The sequence below is a fragment of the Alexandromys fortis genome, unplaced genomic scaffold, assembly GCF_014885135.2.
Source record: "Alexandromys fortis isolate MF-2015 unplaced genomic scaffold, M_Fortis_MF-2015_v1.1 scaffold_223, whole genome shotgun sequence".
In the NCBI taxonomy this organism is placed as follows: domain Eukaryota; kingdom Metazoa; phylum Chordata; class Mammalia; order Rodentia; family Cricetidae; genus Alexandromys; species Alexandromys fortis.
In genome coordinates, this window is record NW_026068095.1 from 1,605,905 (window position 1) to 1,620,459 (window position 14,555).

Below are 14,555 nucleotides of genomic sequence, written 5' to 3' on the forward strand. Positions count from 1 at the left end.
CTTTAATAAATAAATAAAAATTAAAAAAAAAAAACCAGCAGAGAGAGTGAAAAGCACCAGCCTGGTAGTCTTGTCAGTGTTTGAAGATCAAGAACTCAGAGACCCTACTATAAGCGGAGGTGGTGTGGGGTGGTGTGTGGTGCTGAAATTTATTTATTTTACTTTTAGAGATCAAAATTTGGGCTCCAGAGCGAGGCCAGCCCAAGTCTGAAGTCTGGGTCCTGTCGTCAGCTGCCTGTCCTTAGGCACATTATTCTCCCTCTCTGACTCTCAGTTTGATGACTTAGTTACACTTGCCTCTGCTTTTGCGCAAAATGAGAATAATGCCACAGACCTGGCAGGAGAAAGGGGACGGGCACCAAACGCTGGTCTCGCAGAATACACATCTACTAGGTGGCACCTCTTGTGGGCACGGCTTTTATGAACTCCAGGTCACAGTTTCTCAGTACTGCATTAGAGCACAGACACAGCCTCACTACGTTACTTTTGTGTGTGGAGATTTCTTGCTCCTTCTGTTGCCAGAATCATCTCAAAATCTTTGGGTTTCTGTCCGTTAGCATATAGGCAGTTTCAAGGTTTCCCCCATAGCCCTCCCTCGTGTTTCCTTCCAGTCATGATCCAGCCCTTCCTCACCTGGCGTCAACCATCCCCAGAAGCTATCAGTTCCATTATCTCTACTTCTCCCCTTGGCTTTCTGGTTTTCCCACACTGCTCTAGCTGAGGTCACCTCCCGGTGTCAAATCAAAGGGCAGTTGTGGTACTGGGGGGGGGGAACAGTCCCACCTTAGCGGCATTCACTGCCAGGAATCTTAACCTGCCCCTCCAAGAACACTTCCTGGCTGCCGAGACTGCTGCCCTGGCTTTCTTCCCACCTCCCATCTCTTCTTCCCCTAGCCCGTCAATATCGGGTTTCCCAGCAGTCTCTCCTGGACCACTGCATCTGCTCCCACGACGTCACTCCACTTGTCTTAGGCCTGATCTGTTCTAGTCACAACACTTTCTGACTACCAGGACCGCGTATACTTATCTCCTAGGGAAGTTCCTCTTGAATGATTTATGGACGATGTGTCCAACACAGAAATCTTTGCAAACCAGAAGGGGTTCCCTAGTTCAGTAAATGCTGTTACCTCATCAGGTCAGAAATTGGCAGATAATCTCTCCCCTCCTCCTCCTCCTCAAACACCGCATCAGTCATCAAGTCTGGAGAGTCTGTCAGCTAACTATTCTTGGGATTGTCCCCTTCTCTCTTGCCCTGCCTTGGTTCTGATCACCACCAACGTTTCAAGACCCCAGCCAGACTGCCCCACCTCCACATGCACATCTGCTCCTTGCCAACCCTCTGCCTCTGCTTCAGCTCCTGAATGGGATGTGCAGGACCCTGAATGATGTGATGAGGAGTAATAACCGAGAGGACACGTAAAGAGTCAGCTGTGGAGCTATGGGGTATTATATTGATCATTCCAAGCTTGCCCAGCTAGTCTCCATACTGGGGGTGGTCGGGGTATTTCCAGTTTACACTGTTATAAATAGGCTCGCTAAGGACATTTTTCTTTGTCCACTACTGGATAATTTCCTTGGGATATTTTTTTTAGGAATGGAATTACCAGTGAAAGGCTGTGATTAGCTCCAACGCTCTATTATACACTGCTGGTGTTCCAAAGGCTGGGGCTAGAGGGCCACTGCCTAAATGCCATCTGCTGCTTGAGAGTCTCTTCTGTGGCTCCGCAGCTTCTCCCTTCTCTGTGCCAGCGGGCTCACAGTGGACCCCTGACGCTGTTAAAGTACGGACTTTTCAGGTGATGGTGGGCTATGCGCACACTCTCGACAAGCAGATTATTACCTCAAGAAACACACTCCCCAGTTTGCAAACAGTTCTCTCTTCTGTTTCATTTTGACTCAGAAATGTGGGTTTCCTTTTGACCAATTATAAAATAGAGAAAGCGAAGTCAGTAAAAGCATGCCTGGTGTGGGAGGCCCAAGTGTTTAGCTTGTCAAGAAAGTCTCTGCTAGGTCCTTTCTGCCTGTGGCTGGGTTAAGAATGGAGCCTGCGGTTCACCCTCAGAGTTCCATGGTGAATTTGGCAGTGAAAGGAGCAGGGTCACATGCCTGGGGGTAGAGGACCCCCACACGCCCATTACTGTGATGGGACAGGGTGACACCGTGAGTTATGAACTTCGATTGGCTCTGGTTCCCAAGCATTCTGTTTAGTCTATTTTGGTAGCTAAGCTGAACTACAAAACGTTTCATTCACTATGGGGAAAGGTAATCCAGTTCAGTATTTCAGTGATCTACCTCACCCTCCGCCTTCTAAAGTGCTCCCAACACACACACACACACACACACACACACACACACACACACACACACACACACAGAATCTTGGAGACAGTGTGTCTCAAAATGTATTTCAGGCTGGTCTCCTACTCATGATCCCCCTGCCTCAGGCTTCTGCGTGCTAGGATTGCAGTCTACACCATAAGGCCTGGTTTGCCAGTGTCTTTTTCTTTTCTTTGTAACTGAATTAAAGGAACCTTGAAGGTGAGTTTCTTTTTATTTTTTAAACAAGGATGGAGAGCATAATATGAATTAAGTCGATAGTGACTTGAGAGATTTTGTTCATATAAAATAATGGACACATAAATCTCTTCTGCCTGAATGCTATGAGAGCAGTAACTCTAAATAAGAGTGAACACAAAGTGAAACCTGTCTGTTCTCCTTTATTAATTGGGTCTTTCTGAGTCTAGTAATCAAACATGTCTCCGCATTTTAATCACCCCAGATCTATTCAATGGGGCAACTATTTAACTGCTCAAGGACTAGATAACGTGACCAGTGAAGGTATCAGCAAGGCCCAAACTCTTCCTTTATTACTTGACTGTTGTTATTTTAGATAGGGTCTTACACAGCCCAGACTGGTTTTCGATTCACGACCCTCCCGCCTTAACCTCCTAGATGCTGGGATTACAGGTGTGCACCGCCATGCCTAGGTCTCCTGTGTTTTTAACCGAGTGGTTCACAGAACATGCGCTCTTAGTCATCTCTTCTAAAGTCTTTAGGATCGGGGCAAGGCAGATATAAGGGGAGGAACAGAGCTTTTCTTCTCTATTTGATAGGACTGTAGACCCCTTAAAGTTCCGGCATCTGGTCATAGGTGATTTACTTCTGACCTAACAGTCTCTTTGATCTGGAAACCTCCTCTTCCCCACACACTGGCCAATGCCAATAGATCTCCCTTTTCTTAAGTAGTCATTGTGACCTTCTGTAGAGAGTTACAGTGTCAGGACGAGTTTGGGAAAGACCAACCACTGGCCGTATTTTTATGCTGAGCCTATGCACGAACCAGACTCTCACCTGAATGAGGAGATCGGTAGCGGAAATCCTCTTTGGTCAGCAGCAGGAGCGCCTTGCCGTTCATTTCGAACGTGTTGCTCTCAATGGGCCTTAAAGAAAACTCGTTTTCCGCCCACTTGAGCCACTGGGCTACGTCATCTCTGCTCCAGTAAATCGGCTGCAAGCCTGTTGGAGAGCATAAGGCAGAGAGAAAAGATTTTGTCAGTTACACAGGTGGGACAAAGCAGGGTGGGGGATAGTCTTGGAATAATGAACAGAACCGAGACTTTCTGTCTCAAGAGCCTTCGGTTGAGTCCCAAGGCCCAGGTTTGTAAGGGCTTAAGCATGGGTCACATTAACTTTCTACTTAGAGGAAGAAGAGGGGAACCCCTTTCTACTTGTTTCAGGGATGACAGGTCTTCTTAAGAGTCTGTCCCTGGGGCTGCACTAAGGTCAAGTTGGCTCTAACGTGGATGAGGGCACCACAGAAGGCCTGGAAGCATGACACATCTCAATGTATTTAGCAGGAGACTTTAGACTCAGAGCTGATGCGATTGTGGCCCAGAGCCCTTTGAAATGGAAGTGTTCCAGAGCTGGTCTTGACCCCCAGAGCTGCCAAAGATGAAGCATCCCCTAAAACCTTTTCCAGGAAAAGTCATCTACTCAGCCTCTGGGAAGTGGCAGGCTAGCCTCTGGCAAATGCGAAGCCAGAGTAACACAGAAGGTCCTTTGACTCACTGTTTGTCTTGCTGATGGACTGGAAGTGGGTCAGATGTCACCAAAGGGGTGGTTCAGGTTGTATCTCTGGGAGGCAGGGAGTCTGAGTTTTTAGTTCATTTTGCTGCTACGGGAAACTTTGATAAATCCTTCCAGTGATTAGAACAATAGTTCTCAAAGTGTGACCCTTAAGAATCCTCTGGGTTCCCAAGATCCTTGCACAGTGCCTGTGCAGAAAATACGCTTTTCAGAACAATAGCAACATGATTTTCTCTTTTTACCCTCGTCCTTTCATGGGCACATAGGGAATGTTCTAGGGGCTACATGACCTGCGGTATCACAGCAGGCTGAAGTTCACAGAGATGGGAGTCCAGGCCTCTTCTATTAACCTGGACATTGACGAGGTTTGTGAAAGCATTTAACACTGCTTTTTGCTTTTCTTTTTACTGTGTTTGCATATATCTTTTAAAATATATGCTTTGAATACATACTGATATATGCCTTGTTTGCTCTCAGTAAGTTAGTAAATACTTTAAAAAGCAGTTTATAATATGGTAAGTGTTGCTGTAAGTTACAGGGGCAAAACCTCTTGCGTAGGGGGCTGGGTGGGGATTTGGGAAGAAGAGTCTTTGATAATTATTTAGACCTTGAATCCTGACAGTGCAAGGACTTTATCTTCCAAAGTTACAGAATCCAGAGTTCAACAAGAGCTCAGTGGGACCAGTGTCCTTGCAGAGCTACCGCACACGTCTTAAAAATGTGCCCTTCAGCTCAATCCTGGAACAAACCACTTTTCCTCCTAAACTGGGCATGATAAAGTACTGTCTGATCCCTTGGATGCCCAGGCTGTTGAGACTGTGGGACAAATAGCTCAGATGCCAGGGAGTCTTCTCAGAGTCTTCCAGGCTCTGACCGTGACTGCTGGCTCCACCTTCCAAGAGGAAGATGGTTTTGGAGAACAGAAGTCCCCAGAAGACTCCTTACAACCAGTCAATTGGCTGGGCCTGCTAACACAGCTACTTGGAAAGGAATGCAAGGCCACAAGTGGCTGCCTGGGCTACAGAGTGAGTTCAAGGTCAGCCTGGGATCTCAGTGAGACCTCAGCCCAAGTCCAAAGAGGACTGGGGTTATTGTACTATGCGTGAGGTCCAAGTTCCATCCTCACTACCCTAAAATCAAAGCCACCAATCTAATCCAAACTCCAAGAATTTGAGTGTGTTTTCTTGGCTTTTAAATTTTATGGCAATGTTTTTCATATGGACCAAACAAGTAGCATTATGGGGTAGCTACTGTAATACGTGACTGCTTTTTGACCTTTAGGAGGAAACAGGATCACTAAAGGATCTGAGGTCTTGTTTTTGGTTCTTGATTGGTCAGAAAGCAATGCCTATTCAAAACGGTTTCTGGACGCAGATGGTGTCCACCTCTTTTAAAAGAGGCTATCCTGGGAAAACCTCCCACCTTTCTTCCTTCTGTCAAGGGTGCCCACTCGGAACAAGAACAGCACGCCAACTTGTGACTTCAGACGTACTGGAAAGTGGGAGGGGATGGGTGGAGGTTCCAATCAGGCTGGCCACAGGAAAGCACCTAGTGGCTGGAGCGCTCTTAGGGCGATACAGGCAACGGGGTCTGGGGCAGCTTGTTGCGATGTTTAAGGAAACAGAGAACCAAAGCCTACCTAAGAGGGGAAATGAAAGCAAAATGCTGACATTGCTACTGAGGACAAACTGAAACAGAGAGGTGGGTGAGAAGGGGGCGGGGGCCACAGGCAGCAATTTGAGGTTCTTTATTCTCTATGGAAGAAAATCCTCATGAGTAATCTTTTCCCTAAACACAAAAAGAGTCACACACTCCCAACAACACTGCAGGGCAAGAATAACAGTTTCTCTTCTCACTTCCCATTAATCTCTCCCACAGCTCAGCCTTGAAGCAACCAAGGCCACAGAGCTCGGAAACCCCCTCCCCAGGAGCCCACACGGAGGCTCTGGGCACGTGAACAGCAAGCTGGACGGCAGGTTACAGAGAGCACTTGGCCGCTAGACAACAGTGACCCTGATGCTGCCAGCAACCTGCGTGGAGGACACTCAGGAAATCGATCAGCCTCACTGTGCTTCCATTAGCGTGAGGAGAAGGTGGACAGCTCACTGAGCCAGAGACAGGCTTGCTATGCAGTCCTGTTGCAAGTCAAGTCCCTCTGCTATTTCTTTTTTTTAATTCAATGGGATAAAAAGGCTAGGATATAGCATGTGCTTTGTAATTTTAACAGGAACAACAACAACAACAAAAAGAACCCATTCCCTTCAAGGGCCCTAAAGCTCCCTATGTTGACGTGTGTAACGGGATAGGGCTGGTACCTGGGGGTAACTCTGGTGTGACGGAGGCCATTTGATTTACTAAACAGTCATATACGCACGTCTACACACCTAGCACTGTTCAGAGCATTTCAGGAATAGCAGTCCGTTTAACTGCATGCTTGCACAACTGCTGAGATGGAGGCGCCAACTAGGAAATGGAGGCCTGATGCATTTAAGGGATTCACCCCATGCCTGTACGATTCTAGCAACAAGTGGAGCTGAGATCTGAATCCAAGGACTCTGATGCCAGAATCTGCTTTCTTACCCAGGCATTTTCCATCCACACTCAGAACTAAGACTGGCTTTCAAAAAGACTGAGGAAATCGACTCCTTCCCACCCAGCACCGAGATCCTTGGCAGAGGGAAGTTATCAGCAGATTGAAGATAGGGGGAAAAAAAAACCTCTGCAGATCCCAGGGAGACAGATTTATGGCTAGGAGGAGGAGGGAGGGGCATGTGGGACACTATCGAATGTGTCTGGGAAGAAAGTGCTTTTTTTCACAGGCTGCTCAGTACTGACACTGGCTCTTGACTTCTTGCCCAAGTCCCAGCTGTGGGTGGGACGAAGGCTGCCTGGGAAGGGAAGGGTGTATAAGACTGGTTTCCCAGTCAGTTCTGGCAATTTGGCTCAACAAAGAAAGAATTTACATGTTAATGACTAGGAATGAGGGAGGAAGGGAGAGGGAAAGAGGGAGACAGACAGACAGATGTGTGTGTGTGTGTGTGTGTGTGTGTGTGAGAGAGAGAGAGAGAGAGATCGCCTCTTTGATATTATCCTATGTGTACCAATGTGCCACAAAAGCCATTTAACTACGACCAGCATTCTTAACACACCAATTACTTTTCAGAGAGTACTTGGTGAGAATTTTGTATGGCGGAACCAAACTACTATGAGAAAATTATTAAGACTCCCACAGGCCTAAGGAGGTGCAGTAAAGTTCGTGGGCTCACACCCTCCAGTGATACAGCCATACATTCATTCATACATACATACATGATCCATCCATACATTCAATTCCATGTTCAACGATGGCCACCACATCCATCAGGGCCTCCTCAGTCCATGCCCAGCTTTCTGAGTTATGCCTAAACTAATGGTGGAAAGCTGACCGGGAGTCAGGAGCTGGGTTCTTCACACATCTGTGGCTAGTGAGCATGAGATTCTGGAAAGAACACTTTGTTGTTTTCTCGATCAACAGCTTCATCTGTAAAAATATTGGGCTGAAAGTGTGTGACCAACTAGTTCCGGCAGGGTTTAATATAGCCAGAGTGCACCTATGGAATTTGAACCTTAAACACCAAACAATTCAGCCAGCCAGGATGTATGTTTTCCTACAAAACTACTTTACATTCGTGATCATGATCCTAAGATTTTGGAACTTCTTGAAGGTCCTTCTGAGTGCTTAAGAGTGTGTTGCTATGTTCTAATTCTTTGCAAAGTTGTCAGCCAGCATGACAATGCTGAGCTGCCCCATAACAGCTTGCCCCTTCCAAGTCCATAGGTGCTATCCACGAGTTAACTCCTCTAGTTCATGAGAGCCCTGCAATTGGCTGGGTTCTCATTTCAGTTTAACAGATGAGAAAATGGAGGGCTCAGAGATGGTGGACATGGTTTGAACATTACTATGTTCAAGTTTCTTTAGTGTGTGTGTGTTGTGTGTGTAGTGGTGGTGTTTGAAAAGGAACCCAGGGCCTCAGACACGGTCAGCAATTGTTCTGTTCCTGAGCCACACCCCAGCTCAAGGCCTTTCACCACTACAGCCTTTGGCAAAGACATCTTTTCACATCGAATAATGTAATGTATTTACAGGAGTTTGCTATGCAATCCATGCACTGGAAGGCGGAAGTCGAGAATGTGAGGGACGGAGATGCCACATCAATGCTCTGACTCAACCCCGGTCTCCATGTCTGATTAGAAAACCAAAGCCTGGAAAAGCTTTTCCATACCCCGCCGGTCGACCGGCCGCAGGGATCCATGTGACCTCATCACTTGACTCGATGACAGCAACATGACCCCTGACCTAGTCATGACCAGTGACTAATCCTTCCTTGCTTGGTCATCTTGTCTATAATAAGCAAGCTAGAACTACAGTTTTTGGAGCACGCACACATATGTTCCGTTGACTCCTAAGACAGCACAGGAGTATGATTCGGGTCTTTCTCTGACTGGACAATACAGTTCAATGACAATGAAGCAAACAAGTACTAAACTCTTAAACCAAACCAAATCACAATGATAACTACAGTTCTTGCCTTAACAGGAAGACCACAACAGTCCAGAGAAGTAGAAGTGTTGGGACTGTTGGCTCCTTAGTCCCACTATTTACTTTCTTTATATTAATTTTCAAATAGGTCGACAGTAACAGCCAACCCAAGCACTTATTCTGTGCCAGGGAATGCTTTAAATATGCTGTTCACCTAATTCCCTTAGCCCCAAAAGACAACAATCATGGATACACAGAGAACTTCAGTGATGGTTGGGAAAGCCACGGAGCCAGGAAATGGAACAGTCAACACAGGAACCCAAATGGTCTGATGCAATCAAAGTTCATAGCACATACCTGCCTCTCTGGTACTTTGACAGAACACAAGGTACATTAATAACCTATGCATTTCCTAAGAAGCCACCCTATTCTTTATGGTTACATTAACGGCAACATCTTTGCCTGTACATACATAACTGGTGCTGGGAATCATCCCACTGTAAGAAAGCATGTCAATCTACAGCTGATTTGATTATTCTAGCATGCTGTATTCCAACCAGATACAGATCTCTTTCTAATATAATCCACATATCAAAGCTTCTATCACGGAAGTTTTGATAGGCATCTGTCATCCCCAAGGGTCAGTGAAAGTTCTGACCCAGTGAGGCCTGATATGGGAGCATGCTGGTGACACACTAGCCCCTCCTTTGGATGGGTACCAATCAACTTCCTAGCTATCAACCCACCTCCACACTCATCAATAAGATGGAATGCTTTTCTGAAGCTCAGGAATATACCAAGGACAAGCCTTTCAGCAACTTCATTGAGGAGGCAGAGGTAGAGAGGGACCAACCAGTGTCTGGCCTCACAGGGATAGATTTTTCCCTGTGCTCACGCACACAGGTCTCAGGTGTCCATCAGCCTCACTCTTTCCGTCTGTGTACACACTTTCCCTCCCTATCTACTCCTCACATCAGATCATCACAGCACCTTTTCCTCTTCCTGCTATGCCAAAATGCACTGCTGGGATGCCTGATGGTCCTAGAGAGTTCTCTGGCCTGGCATGGCATGAGTCTGGGCCACCTAGAAGAACTCAGCTTTGCTCTCTCAGTGAGTCTACCCATCTTGAGCGCTTTGCCTGGTGGTCATTCTCCTTGACGAATGAGAGGGAGGAGTCAGGGGGCGAACAGTGCTGTTTTCTTCTTTGCCTGTGTTGATGTTATACCATAAGACACAGCAGGCCAATAACAGGCTTTTCCTTGAAGCATTCCCAGCGTTGTTCATTGTAGTCTGAAGTTATCTGCAGCTCACCTCGTCTTAATATTCTAGACCTGAGACGTTTCTCCTTTATCATTTTTCTTTTCAGTAACTTGTTTTTATCACCCACTATACACAGCTCTTTAAAAGATAGAGCTCATTAGACTGATACAAGACTGTGGGATGGGAAGCTGGCAAACCACGCTGGCAAACGATCTGGTGGTATTTTAAGAGCTTGGTGAATGTCAACTTCTGAGAATCTACCTTAGAGAAATAACTTTGTATGCAGAAAACTCCTTCATGCACAAAGATGTGCATTTTGTTTTAATATCAAGTGTTATTTTTTAATAGTGGAAAACAGAACATAAAAAGAGAGCAGTTACTGACAACATCTGTGATAGAAAGTGATGTAATGGATAATAGCATTCAGAAAGAATGAATATTCATATTAAGATAAAAAGTGTGTACAATCACAGAATCTCAAACAATGCACAAAACACAAAAATATTAATAGCAACTGTCACTCAGTAGTAGAGTTACAGGTGACATTTATTGTCTCTTTTACTTATTTTTATTTCCTAGTTTTCTGTATCAATCTCTGGACTAGGGCACTATCTTACTAAACTGTCCAAGCTGGCCTTGAACTCCAGATCTTCCTGTTTCAGACAGCTGAGTAGTTGGGATTACTGGTATGCTGTGGGACAATGGTTTGACCCTGTAAAGATTTGTTTCTTGTACTTGTTTAATAACATGCTGATTGGCTAGTAACCAGGCAGGAAGTAGAGGCGGGGCAATGAGAACAGGAGAATCCTGGGAAGAGGAAAAACATAGTGTGCAGTTGTGACCTAACCACAGAGGAAGCAAGATGAGAATGCCTCACTGATAAAGGTACTAAGCCATATGGCTAAAATAGACAAGAATAATGGGCTAGATTAAGATGTAAGGATTAGTTACAGTGGTACAGTCCTGAGATCCCAGTATGTGGGAAGTGGAGGCAGAAGAATTAGAGTTCAAGGCTAGCCTGGATTATATGTGATTCTGTCTCAAAAACGGAAAGATTGAGTTCACGAGAGACCATCTCCTACAGAGCTGTACCTGATGATTTTGGTTGTTTTCTCCCATCTTTTGCTTGTTAGTCATGTGCAATTGCTAAGTGAGAACCTCATTTTGGAGAGCACCCCAACTCTCCTGAGTTGTACTGTAGCATTTTGGTTCATGGGATCATAGGTAGTTTCCTTCTAAAGTTTAAAAATCTGCTTTCTAATTAAGTAAAAAAACAACAAACTAACAAACAACAACAACAAACCACCCCTAGTGTCTTAGTTCCCTTCCTTGATTCTACATTAATGTTTCCATTCTCATCACTTCTACTTTGCCAGCCAAGAGTCAAAGGGCAGAGCCTCTCCTTGTCTCTTCTACCTTTGGACAGACAAAACTGCCAGTTATTAGGGCCATGTGCTAAGAGTCAAGTGTGCGTGCACGTCACTGGGGGTGACTTTCTAGTGACGTGCACATGGCACTCAGGACATAGAGGTCCTTCAGTAAGTCCCTTGGATACAGCTGAAGATTCCACTGCTAGCTGACCCACCTCTGTGGCTGCCACCCCATTGTATAGCAACTTCAGATTGAAACATTCCCTCCAGAAACGAGGTGGGGGGAGGCCCAAGAGCCTCAGGAAGTAAACAACATAGTTTCAGGAAGTCCCTGAGGCCAGCAAGAGTTACAAGCCCCACTCCACAAGCTACAGAGCACTAAACTACAGGTGAGGAGGGAGATTCCCTGAGCAGGTGAACTGCCTGCCAAGTCACACAGGAAGCTTTAGGGCTGCAACTTTGGGGCAGGGTCTTTTATGATGTAGCTATTTTATCATTCCTGTTCCAATAAATAATTCCTTATCCATTGTACTGGTGTAATTGTTAGCTTGAGATAACCTAGAATCACCTCAAAGAGTCCTAATGAGGAATTACCAAGACCAGGTTGGCTTATGGGCATGCCTCTAAGGGAGCTGTTTTAGTTAATTGAGGCAGGAAGACCCAGTCGTTGTGGGCAACACCATTCCCTAAGCGGAGAGTCCTGAACAGAATATAAGAGGAGAAAGCTAGCCAAGACCAAGCAAGTGTAGTGTGTGTTTATTTTTTCTTTGGTCTTGACTATAGCTGTGATGTGACTAGCTGCTTGAGTTCTTGCTCCAACGTCCCTAAAATGATGGAGTATGACTTGGATTTGTGAGTAAAATAAACCCTTCCCTCCCCTATGCTGCTTTGAGTCAGGGCATATTATCACTGAAATAGAAATGAAGCTAAGATGTCCATATACCTGCTATCCCCCAAAACTCATTTGTTGACCAAACCAGATTCCAGGAGAATAGTACATCCTGTGGCCAATTCCCAATCTAAGGTGGAGATGTTTGTATTGTGTCTCCCAGTTCAAGTCACAAAACACACCCTCTTTGTGTCTAGGCACTATTCCTCTTGCATGCTCCTGCTGTGCTTTGGAGAGTCAGGATGCTTCAAACTTGTGAGGTTCAGTACATCACCAATGTTCCTGTGTTCCTGTCATCTCAGCAACCATTCTGTGGAGCTACACGGGACACATCTCTATTTACAGAAGAAACTGAAGCCCAGAGAGGTTAAGGGACTTTCCCAAAGTTACAATGAGCCTAAAACCAAAAGAACAGGAAGCTATGACAGGAAAGGGTGGATCTTGGAGTAGTTGGGGAAGGAATGCAGGACGAATATAACCAAATACAATATATGCACATGTAAAATGCTGTAAAAATTAACAAAATTATATTTAAAGAGAGTCACTCTACTCTCCAAGACAAATTTAAGTACGGCAAGCAATAATCCCAATATGTAGAATGTGCTCCGTGCGTTTTAGGGGGTTTTGCAGGACAGAGACTAGACAGCTAAGTGCCTGAGCTTTGGCATGCATCTTTAGAAGATGGAAATGCGTTCAGCAGCTCACTAGAGCCCAAGAAGCAGGAACAACAGTTCTGTAAGCTGTGAGATGTCTTGGCAGAACTCTGAAGCCACGATAGCACCTTAACAAAGAGGCTTTGCAGGGTCAGGGTATAGGCTGGAAAAGTAGCTCCCCTGGAGATTCCAAGACTGTCAGGAGCAGGTGAAGGAAGGATAAAGTAGGGCCAGGCAAGGAGGCGTCTGCCTCGGAGTGAAACACAAAGCCCACCTTTTAAAACCTCAGTTACTAAACTAATAGTTTAGTACAATAGATACCAATGGGCTCCATATGTACAATTCAACCGAGGATCGATTATGCATATAATGTATATTAGAAAATATATAAACCACCCCCAAATAACAATAAAGTAAGCCCGTTAATTGTACTAAACCTTCACAATTTATCATGTCTATTCTCTAAACCATATAAGGTAACGATCTAAGAAATCTAAGAAGGTTGTCTGATGTGGGAGTCCCCTCTGTGTGCTGTGATTACCATTAATGAATAAAGAAACTGCTTTGGACCTATAGCAAGGCAGAACTTAGATAGGCAGAGAAAGCTAGGCTGAATGCTGGGAGAAAGAAGGGTGGAGTAGGAGAGATGCCATGGAGCCACCACCAGAGTCAGACAAGCCGAAACTTTGCCGGTAAGCCACTGTCATGTGGCGATACACAGATTAATGGAGATGGGTTAAATTAATATGTAAGAGGTAGCCAATAAGAAGCTAGAGCTAATGGGCAATGCAGTGATTTAATTAATACAGTTTCTGTGTGATTAATTCGGGTCTAAGCTAGCTGGGCGGCCGGGAATCAACAAGTGGACCTCCCTCCAACAGTTGTCCACAGCCTTAGGTTTTGTAAACAAGCTAATGATTTAAAGTATATGTCAGATCGTAGGCACAGGCAAATGGTATCCCATTAAAAAAAGCACCTGATAGTCTTAGCTGGGTGTCAGCATGGGTCCTGAAATGCACACTCTGAAGATTTCACAGGACAATGTGTTCTAAAAGTCAAGGGAAACTCAAGAAATTCCTGAGCAATTGAACATCAATGCTTCAAGTCATTCTCCTAAAAGAGACAGGATGAGGAGATTCCATGATAACCTTGGAAAGTAGGAACCGATCTGCTCAAAATCACTCAGCTTTGGGGCTTTTGCAGACAAGGATCTCTCTGCACCCACACAGGAACATCTGCCTGCCATTTCAACATTTGTGAACCCCTGGAAAATCAAGTTAGGGCCTTTCAGTATCTTGGATACAAATGAGTCTAACTGCTGTCTTGTGATACAATGCAACAGCAAACTGGGTTTGAAAGAGAAACACACATAGTACCCCAATTAGGGGACGAAAACAGAACAGAGAATCAGAAAGGGTGCCGACTTCTCGCACAGACACCACAGCGAGTTAACATGGTGAGAGTTACTTGGCAGTGGATCTGACAGGGGGCGGGGAGGGGTGTTTCTTCTCAGGAAATGTTAAAGTCCTTGCTAACACACTGACACTTGGTGCATACTAGGAAAGGTTCTCCATCATCATCCATCATCTTAGTCTATGAACAGTGGGTTGGTGTGACCAGGAACAAAAAGACACCACAGAGAGAAGAGCGTTAAAAGGCAAGAGGCAAAAAAGACAAAATTTCCTCTATTTGGGTACAGAAAGATACATCTTATTTATGAACACTGCCAATGTTTATGCCAACAAGGAGTCCAACTATAAGACAGGAAGGAAAACTAA

At 45.3% G+C, this 14,555-nt stretch overlaps 1 protein-coding gene across 1 annotated transcript in view; it reads right to left on the bottom strand.

Moving 5' to 3' along the window:
• The window catches only part of Etv6 (ETS variant transcription factor 6), a 232,240-nt gene that overhangs the window by 44,056 nt on the left and 173,629 nt on the right, over window positions 1-14,555 (bottom strand). Inside the window, exon 3 of the mRNA XM_050123220.1 lies at window positions 3,352-3,516. Within this exon, the coding sequence (XP_049979177.1) occupies window positions 3,352-3,516 (165 nt within the window). The remainder of the gene's footprint in view (window positions 1-3,351; window positions 3,517-14,555) is intronic.